Source organism: Oncorhynchus keta, chromosome 19 (genome assembly GCF_023373465.1).
Source record: "Oncorhynchus keta strain PuntledgeMale-10-30-2019 chromosome 19, Oket_V2, whole genome shotgun sequence".
Lineage (NCBI taxonomy): Eukaryota > Metazoa > Chordata > Actinopteri > Salmoniformes > Salmonidae > Oncorhynchus > Oncorhynchus keta.
The window spans coordinates 25,839,519-25,863,623 of NC_068439.1; the positions used below are offsets into that span (position 1 = coordinate 25,839,519).

Consider the following 24,105-nt stretch of genomic DNA (forward strand, 5'->3'; position numbering starts at 1 on the left):
GCACCTACGGATACACTCGCACACAAACACTTATATAAAAACACGCACAAACGCACCCCCCCTCTCTCTCCCTCTCCCTCTCCAAGACACACACCACGGCCACACCATTCTCTCCTGTGTCCTGTCACACACACTCAGGTCTTTTGAGGCTATCAGAGTGCTGAGAGCTAACTCTCTCCCTAGACTGTCACGTCACCCCCCTTGGCAGAGGTGTCTGCTTCCCCCAGCTACCCTCTCTGTCCCTGGCACTAGAACATGTCATATCGTCTCCATGGTAAAGGTCACGACGTCTGTACTCTGTTACTTCGGCTGAGTAGGAGGAAGCCCCTCCAACACACTGATCTAAGGTCAGCTATGATTTTTATACCCTTAATAGTAAAGGTTAGGATTGAAGGATGATGAGCTGATCCTAGATCTGTGTCTATGGGCATTTTAGATCCAGAGTGACTTTAGAGAAGTGAAGGTTAGATAATTGGCTAAAGAGAGATCAGGGGTAGCTCCTTACTAAGGCTGGAGGCTCAGTAATGTGACAGATCTTAGAGGTACAATCTTTTAATGGGGCAATTATACAGTGAGAATTGTTATTTTATGTTGAGGGAGAATACAGTGATTATAGTGTGTGTGTGTGTGTGTGTGTGTGTGTGTGTGTGTGTGTGTGTGTGTGTGTGTGTGTGTGTGTGTGTGTGTGTGTGTGTGTGTGTGTGTGTGTGTGTGTGTGTGTGTGTGTGTGTGTGTGTGTGTGTGTGTGTGAGGGCACGCACAGAGGAAATTCAGTGTTATTTATCCTCCTCATCTTCTGCATAGAGGAATCTATTGGAGATTTTTACTGAGTTGCTCTTCTCACACAACACATCTACTTTTACTTCCCTTTGTTTGCATAAGAAACAACAGAACTTTGAAGACATTCTTAAAAAGGACACATTATTACATACAACTTCTTTAACATTTCTATGTGTTTTCTCTTCCTGTAAAAAAGTGATTTGACAGCATGCACCCATCCTAGACAATGAACATAAGCTTAATTGCACATCGGACTAAAATAAGTTTGAATCTGAAGAGTTTGATGGCAGTCTTAAATTATACCCACAGTTTCCTCACAGCATTGCATCTCTATATCTATTAGGTGGTCCGCGTATTTTAGAGGGATGAATAATTGAAAAGGCGCTGTTTTATTCAACACAATTCATATGCTCAGTTTCATCTGAAAATTTTGCTCAGAGCAATGCCCCAGCCAGCCAAGAGCCTGCAACCTATACACACACACACACACACACACACACACACACACACACACACACACACACACACACACACACACACACACACACACACACACACACACACACACACACACACACACACACACACACACACACACACACACACACACACACACACACACACACACACACACACACACACACACACACACACACACACCTCTTAACCAACCAGTGTGTGTGTCTCACTAAAACCTCCACGCCTTTCAACCTCTCAACTCCCTAACCCTGACCGAACATCCTTTCTAACAATGGCCTCCTCTTCTCTCTTTCAATCACCCATCCCTGGTCTGACTATGAATGAGTCTTACCCTCTTACCATCGCATCAAACCTTCTCTTCCTGTGTCACCAGGACCAATTATATCAGCTTGGATGCTTTCCTTCCAACCTGAGCGCCATGGTGTGGAAAACGCTGTTCCAATGGCTGCCTGCATCGCCAGCCCGGGACAGGACAGGATAGCTCTAGCACTGCCTGTCTGTATCTGTAGCCCAGCCCTACTACACCCTGCCTAGGCCAATTTGGCATGCAGGTCTATGGAGAATATGGCTGCTGAAATATATATATCATCTTTTTCAAACATGTATTGTTCCGCGCGGCTGTTCCCTATCAGACTGGAGCCCCCCTGACATCTTCCAGGGGTGGCAGAGCGCAGCGTGGGGAGTGGGAGTGAGGAGGGGGTGGGGTGCGAGAGTATGTGTAAGGGGGGATTGGGAGTGGAAGGGTGGATGAATGCAGGATGAGTCCTATGAGGATCTCACTAACTTAGATGATAGAGTGGAAAGAAGGACGCTTGTACAGAATAGAAATATTCCAAAACATGCATCGTTACTGCAAAACAAGTGTCAAAGAAATGAACTTTTTGTCCTTGTGATGATCGTCCTATGATCTCCTTGTGATGATCGTCCTATGATCTCCTTGTGATGATCGTCCAATGATCTCCTTGTGATGATCGTCCTATGATCTCCTTGTGATGATCGTCCTATGATCTCCTTGTGATGATCGTCCAATGATCTCCTTGTGATGATCACCCTATGATCCCTGTCACATTATCTAAAGACATGCCTTATTTTAATAATCAGACATGGCAAAGGATTAAATGGTTTAGCAATGTCCTTTTGGTAAATTATTACCTGGCATTTCCTCATTGATTGTAGAGGGTTATCTGTTAATTATCTGGTCAGAGCATTGACAGGCAATGGAATGCATTCAAGAGCACATGGTTTAATCAGTGTACAGTATTTTGGAAGTTTCTTATCCCCGGATGGACGTACATGTTCATATCCCAGATTGTATTGATGCTAAAAGCATGGTTGCACCGTTATTGACATATGCGCTTAAGGTTATTTATGTGTGTAGCATCTGAAAAGGTTTAGATGTTAATTCATGCAGGCTTTGAAAGGGCTTCTTCCCATTTGTCAAATGCATGATGGGTATTGGTATTTCTGTTTGAGAGACAGACAGGGTAAGGATGGCATGCTGCTCGGTTAACAGACAATTATTGAGCTTGGGTTTTCTTTTGAGTTTATTAGGCCTCTTTGTTCATCGTCCTGTTTGTTTTTGTAAATACTTGTAGAGTCGCCAGCTATATTAATTCTTTATCTGCTAATAAAAAGCCTCACTTTTGGAAGAAACAACACATCATCCTCGTATGCCTCCACATTGTTCCAATCCGACTGCATGGTCAACCTCACAGTCATGAATTCAAAGTGTTATGTTTGGGGCAAATCCAATACATTACGGAGGATCTCCATATGTTCAAGCATAGTGCTGCATCATGTTATTGGTATGCTTGTAATTGTTAAGGACATTAGTTTTTCAGAATAAAATCCTAGAGGAAAACCTGGCCCAGTCTGCTTTCCACAAGACGCTGGGAGATTAATTCACCTTCCCGCAGGACAATAACCTAAAACCCAAGGCCAAATCTACACTGGAGTTGCTTACCAAGAAGAGGGAAAGGGAAAGTTCCTGAGTGGCTGAGTTAGAGTTTTGACTTACAGTACTAGTCAAAAGTTTGGACACGCCTACTTATTCAAGGGTTTTTCTTTATTTTTACTATTCTAATAATAGTGAAGACATCAAAACTATGAAATAACACATATGGAATCATATAGTAAGCAAAAAAGTGTTAAACAAATCCAAATCTATCTTGGATTTTTGATTCTTCAAAGTAGCCACCCTTTGCCGTGATGACAGCTTTACACACTCTTGGCATTCTCTCAACCAGCTTCACCTGGAATACTTTTCCAACAGCCTTGAAGGTGTTCCCACATATGCTGAGCACTTGTTGGCTGCTTTTCCTTCCCTCTGAGGTCCAACTCATCCCAAACCATCTCAATTTGGTTGAGGTTGGGTGATTGTGGAGGCCAGGTGATCTGATGCAGCCCTCCATCATTCTACTTATTGGTCAAATAGCCCTTACACAGCCTGGAGGTGTGTTTTGGGTCATTGTCCTGCTGAAAAATAAATGATAGTCCAACTAAGCCCAAACCAGATGGGATGGCGTATTGCTGCAGAGTGCTGTGGTAGCCATGCTGGTTAAGTGTGCCTTAAAATCTAAATAAATCACTGCGTGTCACCAGCAAAACACCCCCAAACTATCACACCTCCTCCTTAATGCTTCACGGTGGGAATCACACATGCAGAGATCATCCGTTCACCTACTCTGCGTCTCACAAAGAAACGTCAGTTGGAATAAAAAATCTCAAATTTGGACTCATCAGACCAAAGGACAGATTTCCACCGGTCTAATGTCCATTGCTTGTGTTTCTTGGACCAAGCCATTCTCTTGTTCTTATTTGAGTCCTTTAGTAGTGGTTTCTTTGCAGTAATTCGACCATGAGGGCCTGATTCATGCAGTCTCCTCTGATAAAGAGATGTGTCTAACTTGAACTCTGTGAAGCATTTATTTGGGCTGCAATCGGAGGCTGGTAACTCGAATGAACTTATCCTCTGCGGCAGAGGTAACTCTGGGTCTTCCTTTCCTGTGGCGGTCCTCATGAGAGCCAGTTTCATGATAGAGCTTGATGTTTTTTTGCAACTGCACTTGACGAAACTTTCAAAGTTCTTGAAATGTTCTGTATTGACTGACCTTCATGTCTTAAAGTAATGATGGACTGTCATTTCTCTTTGCTTATTTTAGTTGTTCTTGCCATAACATGGACTTGGTCTTTTACTAAATAGGGCTATCTTCTGTATACCACCCCTAACTTGTTAGAACTCAACTAATTGGCTCAAACGTATTAAGGAAAGAAATTCCACAAATTCACTTTTAACAAGGCACACATGTTAATGGAAATGCATTACAAGTGATTACCTCATGAAGCTGGTTGAGAGAATGTCAAGTGTGCAAAGCTGTCAAGGCAAAGGGTGGCTACTTTGAAGAATATCAAATATATTTTGATTTGTTTAACACTTTTTTAGTTATATGATTCCATGTGTGTTATTTCATAGTTAATATCTTCATGATTATTCTACAATGAACATTGTTAAAATAAAAACCCTGGAATGAGTAGGTGTGTCCTAACTTTTGACTGGTACTGTAAATCTGCAGCAATTACCTGACAGAGCTTGAAGAATTGTGAAAAGAATAAATGGGTAAACGTTGCACAATCCAGGTGTGGAAAGGTCTTAGAGACTCACCCAGAAAGACTCACAGCTGTAATCGCTGCCAAAGGTGCTTCTAACATGTATTGACTCAGGGGGTTAACTATTCACCCAGTCATGTTTAATTTCTTTTTTTTATTACTAATGTTAGAATTATTCTTCCACTGAATGTATTTTGTGTAGATCATTGACAAAAATAAAGAAAATTAAATCAGTTTTCATCCTACTTTATAACACAACACAATGTGTAAAAAGTCAAGGGGTGAGAGTGAATACTTTGATGGCACCGCGTCTTAAGAAAAATGATTAAGATATCAGCACTGGAAGTGCCACTTGCACAGCATAATTATTTAATAAGCCATTGGGTTATTGTCACGTACACAATAAGTCTTTAATGCCTTGTCAAAACTAACCCCATCACAGCTTCTACAGTAACCACAACACCCTGTCTGTCCTGTACCTTGTTGTTTCACTGAATCATTTACTATTGCATGAACACTTTCGACAAGTCAGCCAATGCTGCCCTCTGGCAGTGAGACAGGGAACTGTAAGATCGAAAAGTTATCCGATTATTCTTTTCTGCAGGGTCCAGAAACACAATTCATTGTAATCACTTGAGGAATAGATTCAACACATTTTGAACCAAGCCATCTAGAAAGAATATTGTGGCATTTACTAGTCTCTAATGGGAGCCTCGATTTGAGTCTGGGTGCCAAGACTAGGCATTTACCAACTGATGAAGCTTCCATATGCATAGAGCCCACATCATAGGAACTGATACAGACTGAGGAGAAAAGTAGATATAATTTATTAACCAGAATGACAGACTACAGAGTGAGAGAGAGAAGACTGAGAAAGCATCTCAATGATGATGGGTCTGCTTGAACTGCAGTCCACAGTAGCCACATGTGCCCACTTTCGTTTCTTTATCCTGGAGAAAGACAGAAAACAGACATTAGCACAATGGAACACCACATAAAATAGACCAAATCACCAAGTAGCATGAAGCTGAAAAATAGAAACGACCCAATGTAAAAGCCTGTTGACTTGATTCGTGCAAGTCACCGAGCGCAGAGCTGTGTTAAAGTTCAATTTACTTGAACGCTGAGAGCTGACTCCAAAGCATTGTGGAGCCTGGCGCAGCCATTCTTTCTGGGATTGTGCCTCCACAATGGCTTGCACGGTGCAATGTAATTCTTGCGCGAGTCATGTAAATTGGACTTGAGCACACATTGAACTGAAATTGAATACAGGATCTGCGCTCGTGCTTGTTATGTAGTCACAGCTTATATGAGTTCTGACTTCGACACCAACTAGTGTACATTATAGGGACATGTGCACTACAGACGTCATTACCAGGTTGATGTAGACTTTTGGGTGGCCCAGTGCTCCTCCACCACCGTCACATGACACAACTCTGGCCTCTATGCAACTGACTGGCTCTTCAGCCACCAGCTTGATGGCAAAGTTCTTGTTCACCTTAAAACACACAGCACAAACAGTACCGTCAGTAGCTTACACTCTGTTTTGTAGTCCAAATTCCCTCTCAGTGGAATACTATATATGCATTGTAAATCTATCAATGGCCACTGCCGAGCAATGTAAAGAGGCTCTAGGCCTTACTTGAACAGGTAGTGGTATGAATCATAGGACTCAACTTCTACATTTCCCCCCCACCTTTATTTAACCAGGTAGGCCAGTTGAGAACAAGTTCTCATTTACAACTGAGACCTGGCCAAGACAAAGCAAAGCAGTGCAACAAAAAAACAACAGAGTTACACATAGGATAAACAAAAGTACAGTCAATAACACAATAGAAAAATCGATATACAGTGTGTGCAAATGGGAGTATGGAGGTAAGGCAATAAATAGGCCATTGTAAGCAAAGTAATTACAATTTAGCAAATTAACACTGGAGTGATAGATGTGCAGCTGATGCAAGTAGAAATACTGGTGTGCAAAAAAGTAAATAATATATTGAAGTCACATGGCAACTATGGCCTTTTCAGACAAATGTCGTTTTACCTCTTTCTGTCGGCCCACGAACCTGGCCCGCCTGGGATCATTTTCATCATACACCTGAAACAACATGCAGACACTGTAATAGATATGTTCCAGAACAATCAGATATAGCTGATCAAATTCTACACATACAGTACATGATCACAGTAAGGTTATCATCTCACAACCATCAATAAAATTGTTATGTAAACTGACACTCCATCTAGTTAAGTAAAGTGTCATCTGCCTTTGCCCTTACTAGCTTTTATCGTGATAGAAGTGCCAATACTTACTGACCGTGAATAAACGCCTAACTACCCCACTAGTGGGTGAGCAGCTATCTAGCTGGTGACCACAATTCAAAGCTGGACCAACTGTCAAATCTTAATTGACAACCCCAACATCTGACACGTTTGCCAAACGTTAGTTAGTGCTGCTAGTAGGTGTCTTTAGCTTGGTAGCTAGCGAGTAACTACATATTTTCGGGGTAACCCAACACACACAACCTAACGTTTGAGCCTTACTTGTCCGGTGTGGGTAATTTGCTCTCCAGTGGTCGACGCTTGTAAATTGTAGCGCTGTAGAGAAACCGCCGAGGTCTTCAAAGGCGATACAAGCGCCTTAGCATTTCTACTGAAGGACAGAATCCGATGCACAGCGGCAGCCATGTTTACAATGGACTCTATACGCAAGATGAGGGAGCTTCTCCGACCTCCAAAGACGACCGCCTGGTCCTAGTGCTGTGAATATGTCAAATATTCACGAATCGTTTGCAACCAACAGTAACATAATTGTTGTATTAAGGAATGGATTATTGTAAATACTTTGTAGTTAATCAATTCTGCAACGCGTTACAGTTTAAATGAAAGCGAGAAAGTGTATTTAGTGGGCACAGATTCTCCCCATTGCGGTTCTACGACACAGCGCACGCGCTGTGACTTTTCTCAAAGTCATTTACGTCACATTCAGGAAGCAGCGATATCTCCGTGCGAGAGTAATCCTTCTTCGGCAGTGTTGCTTTGATTAAACGGTGCATTTCTGGAGTTTATTCCCAGCTCTAACCCCTCCTTATAACTGAAAGGTTGGTGAATATTATGTTACATTCATAAATGTATTTTGATCAAGTACTGGTACTGCCTAATTGAGTAGTAGAAAGATGAGCTCGTCTGGCCTTCAGAATCCACCATGCTGCATGAATCATGCACTGTATAGCCTGATAGAATCTGCAAAAAATCTGCATTGTTTTGATTGCCTCTACTCCTTCAATACCACTAGTAGTTGAAAGAACTGGATGGATTTCCACCATATTGCTTGTTCTGTCAGATCAGTGATAATGAAGGAATGGAAAGAGCAAAGCAACTGAACTATTGAGATACACACACACACACACACACACACACACACACACACACTTTTTTTAGGACGTGTGTGTGTGTGTGTGTGTGTGTGTGTGTGTGTGTGTGTGTGTGTGTGTGTGTGTGTGTGTGTGTGTGTGTGTGTGTGTGTGTGTGTGTGTGTGTGTGTGTGTGTGTGTGTGTGTTCTCTCTCTCCAGGCAGGTGTTGGTGACAGCATGGCTCCACTCCTGTTGAACCACCTCGTCAGCTCCCTAACCCGCCATCTGACCCGGATCACCCTCAGCCAATCCTACCCTATCACCACCACTATCATCTCCCGATGCCTTTCCTCCCTTACATCCTACCCAGTCAGAGTGCTCCTGATGCCAAGTAGACCCATCCAGCCCTTGGCCTTCTCCCCTGGTTCTTCTTCCCAGGGCCGGGTCGCCTTCCAGGGCCAGTGTCAGCACCTGGCCTGCCTCCAGCCCGCTGTAGGGATGAAAACCAAGAGTGCTCTGAAACGCCGCTGTAAAGACTGCTTCTTTGTGGTGCGGCGAGGATGTCTGTTTGTGTTCTGTAAGGCTCATCCCAGACACAAGCAAAGGCAGGGATGAGGTGGTGAAGAGGAGCAGGGGTTATGATAATGATTTGTGTATGGCCCTGTGAATTATTTGTTACTTGTATTGTATTGCCACATTAAAGTGTTTGACTGATTGACAGATGCACCTTTTCCTATCTCTCTCTCACCACCACCTCCCTGTCTTCTCTCTCTCACCACCACCTCCCTGTCTTCTCTCTCTCACCACCACCTCCCTGTCTTCTCTCTCTCACCACCACCTCCCTGTCTTCTCTCTCTCACCACCACCTCCCTGTCTTCTCTCTCACCACCACCTCCCTGTCTTCTCTCTCTCACCACCACCTCCCTGTCTTCTCTCTCTCACCACCACCTCCCTGTCTTCTCTCTCTCACCACCACCTCCCTGTCTTCTCTCTCTCACCACCACCTCCCTGTCTTCTCTTTCTCACCACCACCTCCCTGTCTTCTCTCTCTCACCACCATCTCCCTGTCTTCTCTCTCTCTCTCACCACCAACTCCCTGTCTTCTCTCTCTCTGTCTCTCTCACCACCACCTCCCTGTCTTCTCTCTCTCACCACCACCTCCCTGTCTTTTCTCTCTCACCACCACCTCTCTGTCTTTTCTCTCTCTCCACCACCTCCCTGTCTTTTCTCTCTCTCTCACCACCACCTCCCTGTCTTTTCTCTCTCTCACCACCAACTCCCTGTCTTCTCTCTCTCTGTCTCTCTCACCACCACCTCCCTGTCTTCTCTCTCTCTCACCACCACCTTCCTGTCTTCTCTCTCTCTCTCTCTCACCACCACCTCCCTGTCTTCTCTCTCTCTCTCACCACCACCTCCATGTCTTCTCTCTCTCTCTCACCACCACCAACTCCCTGTCTTCTCTCTCTCTCTCTCACCACCAACTCCCTGTCTTCTCTCTCTCTCTCTCACCACCAACTCCCTGTCTTCTCTCTCTCTCACCACCAACTCCCTGTCTTCTCTCTCTCTCTCACCACCAACTCCCTGTCTTCTCTCTCTGTCTCTCTCACCACCACCTCCCTGTCTTCTCTCTCTCTCACCACCACCTCCCTGTCTTCTCTCTCTCTCTCCACCACCTCCCTGTCTTCTCTCTCTGTCTCTCTCACCACCACCTCCCTGTCTTCTCTCTCTCTCTCACCCCCCCCTCCCTGTCTTCTCTCTCTCTCTCACCACCCCCTCCCTGTCTTCTCTCTCTCTCTCACCACCACCTCCCTGTCTTCTCTCTCTCTCACCACCACCTCCCTGTCTTTTCTCTCTCTCTCACCACCACCTCCCTGTCTTTTCTCTCTCTCACCACCACCTCCCTGTCTTTTCTCTCTCACCACCAACTCCCTGTCTTCTCTCTCTCTGTCTCTCTCACCACCACCTCCCTGTCTTTTCGCTCTCTCTCACCACCACCTCCCTGTCTTCTCTCTCTCTCTCCCTGTCTTCTCTCTCTCTCTCTCACCACCACCTTCCTGTCTTCTCTCTCTCTCACCACCACCTCCCTGTCTTCTTCTCTCTCTCTCTCACCACCACCTCCCTGTCTTCTCTCTCTCTGTCTCTCTCACCACCACCTCCCTGTCTTCTCTCTCTCTCACCACCACCTTCCTGTCTTCTCTCTCTCTCTCTCACCACCACCTCCCTGTCTTCTCTCTCTCTCTCTCACCACCACCTCCCTGTCTTCTCTCTCTCTCTCACCACCACTCACTTCTCCCTCACCACCAACTCCCTTCTTCTCTCTCTCTCACCACCAACTCCCTGTCTTCTCTCTCTGTCTCTCTCACCACCACCTCCCTGTCTTCTCTCTCTCTCTCTCTCACCACCACCTTCCTGTCTTCTCTCTCTCTCTCTCCACCACCTCCCTGTCTTCTCTCTCTCTCTCACCACCACCTCCCTGTCTTCTCTCTCTCTCACCACCACCTCCCTGTCTTCCTCTCTCTCTCTCACCACCAACTCCCTGTCTTCTTCTCTCTCTCTCACCACCACCTCCCTGTCTTCTCTCTGTCTCTCTCACCACCACCTCCCTGTCTTCTCTCTCTCTCACCACCACCTCCCTGTCTTCTCTCTCTCTCTCACCACCACCTCCCTGTCTTCTCTCTCTGTCTCTCTCACCACCACCTCCCTGTCTTCTCTCTCTCACCACCACCTCCCTGTCTTCTCTCTCTCTCTCACCACCACCTCCCTGTCTTCTCTCTCTCTCTCCACCCCCCACCTCCCTCTCTTTTCTCTCTCTCTCACCACCACCTCCCTGTCTTTTCTCTCTCTCTCACCACCACCTCCCTGTCTTTTCTCTCTCTCTCACCACCACCTCCCTGTCTTTTCTCTCTCTCACCACCAACTCCCTGTCTTCTCTCTCTGTCTCTCTCACCACCACCTCCCTGTCTTTTCGCTCTCTCTCACCACCACCTCCCTGTCTTCTCTCTCTCTCTCACCACCACCTCCCTGTCTTCTCTCTCTCTCTCTCACCACCACCTTCCTGTCTTCTCTCTCTCTCACCACCACCTCCCTGTCTTCTCTCTCTCTCTCTCACCACCACCTCCCTGTCTTCTCTCTCTCTGTCTCTCTCACCACCACCTCCCTGTCTTCTCTCTCTCACCACCACCTCCCTGTCTTCTCTCTCTCTCTCTCACCACCACCTCCCTGTCTTCTCTCTCTCTCTCTCTCACCACCACCTCCCTGTCTTCTCTCTCTCTCTCACCACCACCAACTCCCTGTCTTCTCTCTCTCTCTCACCACCACCAACTCCCTGTCTTCTCTCTCTCTCTCACCACCAACTCCCTGTCTTCTCTCTCTCTCTCAACACCACCTCCCTGTCTTCTCTCTCTCTCTCTCACCACCACCTTCCTGTCTTCTCTCTCTCTCTCTCACCACCACCTCCCTGTCTTCTCTCTCTCTCTCACCACCACCTCCCTGTCTTCTCTCTCTCTCACCACCAACTCCCTGTCTTCTCTCTCTCTCTCACCACCAACTCCCTGTCTTCTCTCTCTCTCTCACCACCAACTCCCTGTCTTTTCTCTCTCTCTCTCTCACCACCAACTCCCTGTCTTCTCTCTCTGTCTCTCTCACCACCAACTCCCTGTCTTCTCTCTCTGTCTCTCTCACCACCACCTCCCTGTCTTCTCTCTCTCTCACCACCACCTCCCTGTCTTCTCTCTCTGTCTCTCTCACCACCACCTCCCTGTCTTCTCTCTCTCTCTCTCACCACCACCTCCCTGTCTTCTCTCTCTCTCTCACCACCACCTCCCTGTCTTCTCTCTCTCTCACCACCACCTCCCTGTCTTCTCTCTCTCACCACCATCTCCCTGTCTTCTCTCTCTCACCACCACCTCCCTGTCTTCTCTCTCTCACCACCACCTCCCTGTCTTCTCTCTCTCACCACCACCTCCCTGTCTTCTCTCTCTCACCACCACCTCCCTGTCTTCTCTCTCTCACCACCACCTCCCTGTCTTCTCTCTCTCACCACCACCTCCCTGTCTTCTCTCTCTCACCACCACCTCCCTGTCTTCTCTCTCTCACCACCAACTCCCTGTCTTCTCTCTCTCTCTCACCACCAACTCCCTGTCTTCTCTCTCTCTCTCACCACCAACTCCCTGTCTTCTCTCTCTGTCTCTCTCACCACCACCTCCCTGTCTTCTCTCTCTCTCTCACCACCACCTCCCTGTCTTTTCTCTCTCTCTCACCACCACCTCCCTGTCTTCTCTCTCTCTCTCACCACCACCTCCCTGTCTTCTCTCTCACCACCACCTCCCTGTCTTCTCTCTGTCTCTCTCACCACCACCTCCCTGTCTTCTCTCTCTCTCACCACCACCTCCCTGTCTTCTCTCTCTCTCTCTCTCACCACCACCTCCCTGTCTTCTCTCTCTGTCTCTCTCACCACCCTCTCTCTGTCTCTCTCACCACCACCTCCCTGTCTTCTCTCTCTCTCACCACCACCTCCCTGTCTTCTCTCTCTCTCACCACCACCTCCCTGTCTTCTCTCTCTCTCACCACCACCTCCCTGTCTTCTCTCTCTCACCACCACCTCCCTGTCTTCTCTCTCTCTCTCACCACCACCTCCCTGTCTTCTCTCTCTCTCTCACCACCACCTCCCTGTCTTCTCTCTCTCTCTCACCACCACCTCCCTGTCTTCTCTCTCTGTCTCTCTCACCACCACCTCCCTGTCTTCTCTCTCTGTCTCTCTCACCACCACCTCCCTGTCTTCTCTCTCTGTCTCTCTCACCACCACCTCCCTGTCTTCTCTCTCTCTCTCTCACCACCACCTCCCTGTCTTCTCTCTCACCACCACCTCCCTGTCTTCTCTCTCTCTCACCACCACCTCCCTGTCTTCTCTCTCTCACCACCACCTCCCTGTCTTCTCTCTCTCTCTCTCTCACCACCACCTCCCTGTCTTCTCTCTCTCTCACCACCACCTCCCTGTCTTCTCTCTCTCTCTCTCTCACCCCCACCTCCCTCTCTTCTCTCTCTCTCTCTCTCACCCCCACCTCCCTGTCTTCTCTCTCTCTCTCTCTCACCCCCACCTCCCTGTCTTCTCTCTCTCTCACCACCACCTCCCTGTCTTCTCTCTCTCTCTCTCACCACCACCTCCCTGTCTTCTCTCTCTCTCTCTCTCTCACCACCACCTCCCTGTCTTCTCTCTCTCTCTCTCTCACCACCACCTCCCTGTCTTCTCTCTCTCTCTCACCACCACCTCCCTGTCTTCTCTCTCACCACCACCTCCCTGTCTTCTCTCTCTGTCTCTCTCACCACCACCTCCCTGTCTTCTCTCTCTCTCTCTCACCACCACCTCCCTGTCTTCTCTCTCTCTCTCTCACCACCACCTCCCTGTCTTCTCTCTCTCTCTCTCACCACCAACTCCCTGTCTTCTCTCTCTCTCTCTCTCTCACCACCACCTTCCTGTCTTCTCTCTCTCACTGTCAACTACCTGTCTTCTCTCTTTCTCAACAAGTCCTCTTCTGCCCTTCTGTTATACCTTTGAAAACTACACAGTAGAGAATAAACTATTCTGATACATGCACAGCTGGCAGCCTAAATGCACTATTACCTCAATGGAGAACATTTTGCTACTATGAGAGCTAGCTACTCTGCTAATAGTCGCTAAGAGCTAATGCACCTATTCATTATTTAGGGACTAAATGATGCTGATCTAATAGAGAGCCATTTGGTCTCCTGAACCTCATTAATGTGATATGAGGAATCAGGAGTAGTTCTCTATTTGCCTTGTTCCAATCCTCATCCATAGCTAGGAGACAATGTGAGGGTAGCAATAGGCTAGTGCTGTATTCATTACACTGTTACAAAACATTTCTTAATTGGAACGAAATGGGAATGGACCGACCAGAATTTGTCCAATAGAAACTTGTTTAACTCTGTTTGCTTCCGTTTGGTTCTTAAACGGCTTCCATAATTAATAAACCCCAGTAAATGCATTTTTATGTCCACTGTTCACGTGCTGTCCATCACCACACTATGGCGCCAAAACGTCAGCTCACAGAACCCTAGAAAATCAGGCCATAAATATCTTCATACAATATGCATCAAGGACACACACACTCATCTGCCCTATTCTCCAAGGTTATGCCCATTCAATGAGGATCGAAAGGTTCGATAGAGCTTTATAATTAGGAGAACAATTAACGCTACCAAGTTTTTGGTTGCCATGGAGGTCATTAAGGAAGATCAAATACCCAGGGTCTAATTTGCCTATTGCTTTCCTCTGCACCAATCATTTCTATTCCTGGACTCAATGTAATCATTTAACTACTCACTGCTTTTTGTGAGCTGTATAAAAACCATGTGTATCCATGCTGACATGTAATTTAGATTCAAGCAATTATCCAACATATAGGCTACATTTGAAAGTGGAATAAAGCTTCTCATTTTGACTGATTGCAGCAGTGAGACTTTTAGCCACATCCTGTATTATGTATGCTAGGGATGGGCAACTGGTGGCCCCCATTTTGTAGGCCCGCACACCAATGAAATAAATACATATATAAATATATATACACAGTATTTTTTGGGGGAGGGGGGTCTCAGTCGGGGTCTGAACTTACTGTTGAGAGTTAGAATAGTAGAATACCCAAGGGGCAATTTCGAAATTTGGTTGTGCGTCAGCACTACCTTTAATTGCAGTGGGCTAAATCGGGGTCACACAGAGTGATTATTGGTAGTCTTAAACAAATCCACTTAGAAACAAAGTGTACACCTCACACATGGTTATGAGCTTAGAAAAAGAAGACACCTGTACCATGTCAGATGTTGAAATGCATGTCAGATATAGAGTTGAAATGTATTCAATTGTGAATTTGGATCACAATATTACACTTTATATACTTCACAGAAGACTGAAATATAACAAAACTATTTGACATAGAAACACTGAATTGGTCAGGTTTTTAAAAATTGAAAATATATGAATAACATTCCACCCATGAGGCCAAAGAGGCTTTTGGTCAATGACTGCAGGAAAGGCCTAATTAGCCTTGTCCATGTCTTTTTCTTCCATTGGTAAGTTAGTCTAGCGGCCATGGTTGCTTTACCGCCCGGGGCCCATTGATTATCATATTAAAAATGGCAAACATTTAGCTGTAAAACTGCAAAAGAAAATGTGCGCCCCATGGCAAAATGAAATTGAATGAGTTAGAAAATTGCAAAATCACCCCTCCACCCCATGGTGGAAAAAACAATGTGTAGAATTGCAGGAAATGAACTTTAAAACTTAAATGTTTTGTTTTAGCTTTCACTAGGGGGCCACATCCCCGATCTATGCAAACCAGATAGTCATGCCCTTGTTACAGCTAGAGTCTGATGTTTGGTGAATCAAAAATATATGCTGAGGTTATCAATAAGCCTTGTCATAAGTTATATTTCCAGTTCCTTACAGTTTGAAGAGGGAGGTATTAGATCTTAATTTACTAAATGTTTTTCCAATTATGAATCCAGGATTACTTTTTTTGTGCAGAGCGTTCTCTGTAGGACAAAGACACACAGTAACATTATGAAATGCACATAGTGCAGTATTGACGGCCACCAATGTGCAATCACCTGAGCTCTGGAAACCGGTATGTCTACTTTGAGATATTTTTCAATAAACAAAAATCTTGGCAACTGCAATAGCCATCTAGCCATCTCTTTCAGTACTGTGTGACTCGAAGTGGAGTAATCTGGTGGGTTGGTTCTTCTATCCTTGTGGGGACCTAAATTCCTCACAAGGACAGTAAAACAACATTTCCCACATCCCCATGAGGACAATGGCTATTTTAAGCTTAGGGGTTAGGGTTAGGGTTACAATTAGGGTTAAGGGTAGGGTGTGAGTAAGAGGTTAGTGTTAAGTTTAGGATTTAGGTTGTGGGGTTAGGGAAAGGGTTAGGGAAAATAGGAATTTGAATGGAAATTCATTTTATGTCCCCACGAGGAAAGAAGAACATAACGTGTGTGTGTGTGTGTGTGTGTGTGTGTGTGTGTGTGTGTGTGTGTGTGTGTGTGTGGGTGGGTGTGTGTGGGTGTGTGTGGGTGAAGTGCATGGGTTTCCAAGCCTGGCAGTCAGTAGTATAAATAATATTGACCTTGTGGTTGACTTTATGGACTGGCATGTACGTAAATCAAGCTTCTGGTCACAGTCACATAGGAACCACCTTGTCAGTGTGTGATTCATTATTTGAATTTACTGGGAATTATTCTTCAACTGTTGACCCTGCTGTTGTTTCTCTGGCAGGGCCTCTCCTGTCCTGATAGAGAGAGAACTTTCAATGAAAATTATCCCAAATTATTATGACATCCATACTGAATGAACAATAATAATACATTCTCACAACGCTGACATCAGCAAACCACTTGCCCACACGATGCCATACAAGCTGTCTGCCATCTGCCCGGTACAGTTGAAACCGGGATTCATCTGTGAAGATCACACTTCTCCAGCGTGCCAGTGGGCATCAAAGGTGAGCATTTGCACAGACGAGCACGCAGATAAGCTTGCCTGAGACGGTTTCTGACAGTTTGTGCAGAAATTCTTCGGTCATGCAAACCCAGAGTTTCCTCATCTGTCCAGGTGGCTGGTCTAGTAGTCACGATCCCGCAGCTGAAGAATGCCAGATGTGGAGGTCCTGGGCTGGCGTGTTTTCATGTTGTCTGCGGTTGTGAGGCCGGTTGGATATACGGCCAAATTCTCTAAAACAATGTTGGAGGCAGCTTATGGTAGAGAACATTCAATTATCTGGCACCTGCTCTGGTGGACATTCCTGCAGTCAGCATGCCTACTGCACGCTTCCTCAAATCTTGGCATTGTTGTGTGACAAAACTGCACATTATAGAATGGTCTTTTATTGTCCCCAACAGCAGGTGAACCTGTTGAATGATCATGCTGTTTAATCAACTTCTGGATATAACACGCCTGTCAGGTGGATGACTATCTTGGCAAAGGAGAAATTCTCACAACAGTGATGTAAACAAATTTGTGCACAAAATTTGAGAGAACTAAGCTTTTTGTGCATATGGAACGTTTCTGGGATCTTTTATCCCAGCTCATGAAACATGAGACCAACACTTTACATGTTGCATTTTTATTTTTCTTCAGTTTAATTTGAGTGTACCTTTACTATGTTACGTCTAGTCTATGAGACCAGGCTAAAACAAGAGAGACCCAAAGACTTCAAACTGAGAAACATGGTCTCAGAGCATTTCATATTACTTTGTCTGTGTTTGTTAAGTATTCATTTGTGGCTGTCCATCATCTATTCCCTATGATATATTATGAATTGCAATTCATACAATATGTTACAGATTTACAAAAGGTATGGTGTGTTAGGCATTACAATTTGTTGTGGCTAATTGTATGCTATGTCATTGCAAAGTAGCTAAAAAGCTCAAGTTGTCCGTGATGAGATTCGAACACGCAAACTTTGCTTTGCTAGATGTTTCCGTTATACGCTCACCCCTCAGACCAACCACCCTCCTATCATTTTTGCCTCAAGTAACCTTCTATCTTATGTAACCATACCTAACATAACATATTATGCCAATTTGAGTGTCCCAGATTTATGTTTACAATGTTACGTCTAGTCAATGAGACTAATCTGCACTGAGTAACACATTTATTGGTGGATCAGGTGAGAGAGGAAGCACTACAACTTCACACACATATTCGTACACACACACTCAAAGGTATCTGGCACTTCTCAAAGACACATATCAGTTATCGATGTGTGTGTGTGTGTGCCTGTGTCTGTGTGTGTGCCTGTGTCTGTGTGTGGCATGTGTGCTGAATTTGTGGCACCACTGTACAAAAAAAGTGTTAAAAGGATCCTACACCTTCCAAAGTGATCTCAGAAAAAGGGACTCCTTAATACGCGTGCGCAGTCCCTGCATGCTCAAATGAGCCATCCTCTCTTCACCGCCCCACATCTATCTCCCTACCAGTGTGTTGTCAACAACAATAGTGGAATTGGCGGTTTGCCTTCAGAATAAAAGTCCCAATTGAAACATGTAAATGGTTAAAATAGTGGAATCGTGCCACAATTGGATAAGACCAAGGATGGGCAACTTTGATGGGGGTGGGTGCCACAAAAAAAGGGAACCCATCATGAGTCCCCCCCTCCCACACAGACACATATTAGTGTCACAACTGTTATTGTGGTACTTTAATTGTGGGAAGTCACCATTCATATTGTAACGTACAGCCTCACCTATGCTCTTCACAGATGTGTTCTGAGTGTCACTGAGTAGGCTGATAGCCCATTTCATGGACCCAAGAGCCATAGGTAGGACTATACATTGCAATATAAGTATGCCTTCAATGCAATTCTGATGTCTAATACATCACAGTGCGATTTCAACTGATGTTTTACTTTTGTCAAATTAACTCATTCATGTCTTCAGTTGATCCTATATAGCAACATCCCAAACCTGTTTAGCATATAGTCCAACTAGATTGGGGAATTTGGAGAACTTTTATTTAAGGCAAACAACCGATTCCAGTATTGTTGCTCACCACACATACGTCATCTCCCTCACAGACGAGAACGAATTGATGGTCCTCGAGCCGACAGATCAGCACCGTGTAGCTAGCCTACATAGTCGATTTCAAAGAAGCATTGCCTGTTTATTGTGGAAGAGAACCTGTTGCTAACTGATAACTGTTTGTTTATTTGTTTTCAGTTATGAAGTTGCCAAATAAGCAGCATCATTCCTCGGAGAATGAAGATGGGTCGGACTTGCCTCCCCCGTTCAGAAATCCTTTCGTTCACGAGTTACGATTCACTCCCTTGGAGAAAATCAGGGTAAGCAACCGTTCAACTTTTCATGACATCGTATGTAATGAACATTAAAATTATGTGTTGATGTTTTATTTCGCCTGTTAGCTAGACAGTTAACATTACTATGTTCTACAGTAGGTACTAGCAGGCTAGCTACTAGTAGATACTTGATTTTTCTCCGCCCACCAAGTTTTCCGTGCCTTTTAAGCTTGTTGTTGCATGTTGCTAGAATAATTGGTATATCTCGACCATAAACTACATTTAGGGACTCAACTCAAAACCAAACATATGCTGTAATTTTATGGTGATTTGATCAAATAAAGAAGCGTTTATTTACAAAATACCAGAGCCAACGTTTTGTAGCTATTGAATTGGTAATATTGATTTTCATAATTTGCATGTCAAACGTTGGCATTGGATTTCCACGTCCAATAGTAGCAGTCAACTGTTAAACTGTTGTCCTAAATGACTGGACAGCGTTCACTGTTAAAGGGAGGGTTGCCTACTGTGGCTTTTGAATAGATCTGGGTTACACACACATTCTTTCTCTATCTCATTGATTGATAGGAAATAACGTTAATGAACAGAATCATTTCTCTGCATCTGCATAACACCTGCTAAACTATGTACGCCCCAAAACAATTTGATTACACACACATTCTTATATCCTCGTGGAGTTCTACTTGTAGTTTTTTTAACACTGAATAGAATGGCTACTTTGCTCATATTTGCAAAGGCCTACCTGTGACTTGGCTGGAGGAATAGGGAGGAATATGCATGCATAATGATCTGCATGTCATTGTGGCAATTGGGAAAACTGCATAAAACCTTCTTTACTCTTCAGTTACCACACACTCCCTCACACATTCACTTTGTCTCCCTCTCATAAACACACACACCACTCTCTCGTCCACAAACCCATACACACTGCTCCCACTTTAAAAAACATTAAGCACCAAACAGAATGTAAGGAGCACCAGAAAAATTTAGGCTTACATTAGACCTATATGAGTCCTTACATTAGACCTATATGAGTCCTTACATTAGACCTATATGAGTCCTTACATTAGACCTATATGAGTCCTTACATTAGACCTATGTGAGTCCTTACATTAGACCTATGTGAATCCTTACATTAGACCTATGTGAGTCCTTACATTAGAGTCCTTACATTAGACCTGAGTCCTTACATTAGACCTTACATTAGACCTATGTGAGTCCTTACATTAGACCTATGTGAATCCTTACATTAGACCTATGTGAGTCCTTACATTAGGCCTATAGGAATCCTTACATTAGGCCTATAGGAGTCCATAGGAATCCTAACATTAGGCCTATAGGAATCCTTACATTAGGCCTATAGGAATCCTTACATTAGGCCTATAGGAGTCCATAGGAATCCTTACATTAGGCCTATAGGAATCCTTACATTAGGCCTATAGGAGTCCTTACATTAGGCCTATAGGAGTCCATAGGAATCCTTACATTAGGCCTATAGGAATCCTTACATTAGGCCTATAGGAGTCCTTACATTAGGCCTATAGGAGTCCTTACATTAGGCCTATAGGAATGCTTACATTAGGCCTATAGGAATGCTTACATTAGGCCTATAGGAATCCTTACATTAGGCCTATAGGAATGCTTACATTAGGCCTATAGGAATGCTTACATTAGGCCTATAGGAATGCTTACATTAGGCCTATAGGAATGCTTACATTAGGCCTATAGGAATGCTTACATTAGGCCTATAGGAATCCTTACATTAGGCCTATAGGAATGCTTACATTAGGCCTATAGGAATGCTTACATTAGGCCTATAGGAATCCTTACATTAGGCCTATAGGAGTCCTTACATTAGGTCTATAGGAGTCCATAGGAATCCTTACATTAGGCCTATAGGAGTCCTTACATTAGGCCTATAGGAATCCTTACATTAGGCCTATAGGAATCCTTACATTAGGCCTATAGGAGTCCTTACATTAGGCCTATATGAATCCTATATTTTAAAGCACATGAGTAGCAGAGCTTTCTTCCTCTGCCAATCAAAATTTCCTAGACCTACTGTCAAGTTACTTGGTTGTTAGCTAGCTAGGTAATGCGACTGAACAACGTTGTTTATCAAACCAATAATTAGCGACCCGGGATTAGTTTAAAACGGCCTGCGACGTATCGAAAATCGAAATCGCGCAGGAAGAAGAAAGGTCGCTCTGATTATAGGAGTCGTGTTTCTTTAACCGTTTGAGACTATCTGTTTTCTTTGCTGTAAAACTGCAAGCCTGCCTTTCACTGTACATTCTCACTCCAACCCGAGTTCTAACTAACCTGATTCAGTTTATCAACCGGGTAATTATTAGAATCAAGTGCGCTAGATGAGAGTTGGAGTGAACCTACAGGACGGTAGCTCTCCAGGAACAGGGATGGAGAGCCCTTCTCAACAGTGTCCAGGAAACTTGCCTCCATTTTGGCACAGAACATTTTGTGCCAGCAGTGGGAGAGAAACACGGCGAACAAGTTTACTCCTGCAGCAGGAGGCTTGCTTTGCACACAGCCACATACACACACACACGTGTGCACATGCACACACACTTTACACATAATGTCGACACACACTGCAGACAGAGACGAGGGGAAGAACGTAACTCGATAAAGGAGCAGAAAGGACCGAGACTTTGGAACAGCATTTAGCTTCTGAATCTGGTGCTAATTATTCCAGTCTCTGGATCTAGGCCAAGCCTCTGGAAATGTGTGTGTCTTTTCTATTGTAACACGAGCACCATGGCCTTTTAAATTGTATTTCTTAGAAGACTGTCACAGTGTATCCAATTGCATTGCTGTTGCATGTCTGTCAAAGATTACATCTACATTATTGTTAAACTCAGATCAAAGTAATAGTTAGGCTAGTTGGACAGAAAAAGGTGGAGGTTACTTGGGCTGAAGTACACACACACACACACACACTTGGGCCAATCAGAGTTGTGAAGGTTGCTAGTTGAGTTAGTGAACTGTAGTATGGGTCTATCTCAGTCTTGTTCTCACTAGCCTACTACCTGCGCTTACTGTGAAGTTGTCCAGGTGTGTTTTTCCATTCTATGTACACACACACACACACACACACACACTGGTTCATTTAAGAGCTGCCTTTCTCTCTCTGCCTGAAGATAAACACTAGTTCCCTTCACGCAGCTGGCAACAGAGTCATATAACTGGGTAACACGTTTTAGTGTGTGTGTGTGTCACACCAACACATGTAAGTACATTCCTCCCTCAGGCCTCTCTCTCTCCCAGACGGCCTATTTTTGAAGTAGAGGAGTTTGCAAAACAACAAAAACACCCCAAATGAATTAACTTCACAATGAACTAACAAAACGTCCCTAATAAAGAAGTCACTCACTGACTGAATCTCTATTGTAGTGTCTCTGTCTGCCATTTAGCCTATGGATAAGGTCTGCATTCTTTGAGTAGCCTGTGTGTGTGTGTGTTGACATTAGTTAGGTTCAGTTAGCCCTCGCAGAGCTGAAGTCCTTCTGGTTTGTGTTTCTTCCTGGCGGCCCTTATGATGCAACTAAATAATAACATCAGCTTCTGCTAATAAGCACTTCAAGCTGTTGGTTCATTAGACTGACAGACACACCCAGAGGGGGATCTGGGACTATCCCCCACAGACCGGAAGGAGGGAGATGGGTGGGAGAGAGGCGGAGGATGGAAAGGTCATACTATCAGTGACAGTACAGGGATAGAAAAAAGAGAGGGAGTGCAGGGGATGGAGGAAAAAGAAGGGATTGGGGCTTGGGGCTATCGGTGACATAGACCGGAAGAAAGAAAGAGGGGGGAATGTGGAAGAGGTAGAAAGAGAGGGATATTTTGTTATATTTGACAACCACAAAGGTCAACAAACCAAGATTCCAAAGACCATTGTGATGTGTGTGTGTGTGTGTGTGTGACCCTAGCAGCAGAAGATGGGTGGATTGGTTCTGAAGGACAGATGGGGAGTTAAGGCGTCTGGGTTCAATTGGCCCCAAGTAGAACTCCTAGTACTGTTTGACTCACTATCCAGTATACACTTCCTCAAATCAATGATTTTATTGAGTTACAGGAAATCAGTTAATTTGTATAAATTCATTAGGCCCTGATCTATGGATTTCACATGACTGGGAATACAGATATGCACCTGTGGATCAGAACCAGTCAGTATCTGGCTTGATCACCATTTGCAGCCCAACACGTCTCCTTTGCAAAGAGTTGATCAGGTTGTTGATTTTGACCTGTGGAATGTTTTCCCCACTCCTCTTCAATGGCTGTGTGAAGTTGCTGGATATTGGCGGGAACTGGAACACGCTGTCATACCCTCGTGTTTGTTGACATTTAGTTAGTGTTAGTTAGCCCAGGGAGCTGAAGTCCTTGGGGTTTGCATTTCTCCCTGGCGGCACTGATGATGCAACTAAATAATAGCAGCTTCTGTTAATAAGAGCATCCCAAACATGCTCAATGGGTGACATGTTGGGTGAGTATGCAGCCATGGAAGTACTGGGACATTTTCAGCTTTCATGAATTGTGTACAGATCCGTGCGATATGGGGCCGTGCATTATCATGCTGAAACATGAGGTGATGGCTGCGGATGAATGGTACGACAATGGTTCTCAGGATCATGTCACTATCTCTTTGCATTCAAATTGCCATTGATAAAATGCAATTGTGTTTGTCTGTAGATTTATTCCTGCCTGCATCATAACCCCAATGCCACCATGAGGCACTCTGTTCACAACGTTGACATCAGTAAACCTATTGCCCACACAACACCATACATGCTATAACTGCCCAGTACAGTTGAAACCGGGATTCATTAATGAAGAGCACACTTCTCCAGCGTGCCAGTGACCATCGAAGGTGAGAATTTGCTCACTGAAGTCGTTTAGGACGCCGAACTGCAATCAGGTCAAGACCCTGGTGAGGACGACGAGCATGCAGATTAGCTTCCCTGAGACGGTTTGTGCAGAAATTCTTTGGTTTCCAGGTAGCTGGTCTGACTATCCTGCAGGTGAAGAAGCCAGATTT

General features: G+C 44.8%; 3 protein-coding genes across 4 annotated transcripts in view; 2 read left to right on the forward strand and 1 right to left on the reverse strand.

Annotated features, from left to right (window-relative positions):
• Positions 1 to 5,670: 5,670 nt before the first annotated feature.
• Positions 5,671 to 7,897, reverse strand: LOC118398003 (NADH dehydrogenase [ubiquinone] iron-sulfur protein 6, mitochondrial-like). The gene is made up of 4 exons (XM_035792928.2): positions 7,411 to 7,897; positions 6,911 to 6,964; positions 6,242 to 6,364; positions 5,671 to 5,816 (listed from the first exon to the last, which is right to left on the reverse strand). The coding sequence occupies exons 1-4, from the start codon at positions 7,552 to 7,554 to the stop codon at positions 5,748 to 5,750; spliced, it is 390 nt and encodes a 129-aa protein (XP_035648821.1). The 5' UTR covers positions 7,555 to 7,897; the 3' UTR covers positions 5,671 to 5,747.
• Positions 7,801 to 8,935, forward strand: LOC118398004 (39S ribosomal protein L36, mitochondrial-like). The gene is made up of 2 exons (XM_052470092.1): positions 7,801 to 7,967; positions 8,440 to 8,935. The coding sequence occupies exon 2, from the start codon at positions 8,458 to 8,460 to the stop codon at positions 8,833 to 8,835; it is 378 nt and encodes a 125-aa protein (XP_052326052.1). The 5' UTR covers positions 7,801 to 7,967; positions 8,440 to 8,457; the 3' UTR covers positions 8,836 to 8,935.
• Positions 8,936 to 18,457: 9,522 nt separating this feature from the next.
• LOC118398005 (lysophosphatidylcholine acyltransferase 1-like) overlaps positions 18,458 to 24,105 on the forward strand; it is a 36,788-nt gene continuing 31,140 nt past the window's right edge. The window contains exons 1-2 of one of the 2 annotated variants that reach the window (XM_035792930.2): positions 18,458 to 18,557; positions 18,955 to 19,076. In XM_035792930.2, the coding sequence (XP_035648823.1) occupies positions 18,539 to 18,557; positions 18,955 to 19,076 (141 nt within the window). In that variant the 5' untranslated portion in view covers positions 18,458 to 18,538. Of the gene's footprint in view, positions 18,558 to 18,750; positions 18,857 to 18,954; positions 19,077 to 24,105 lie in introns of those variants that run through there. The other variant, XM_052470093.1, reaches the window with a different exon arrangement.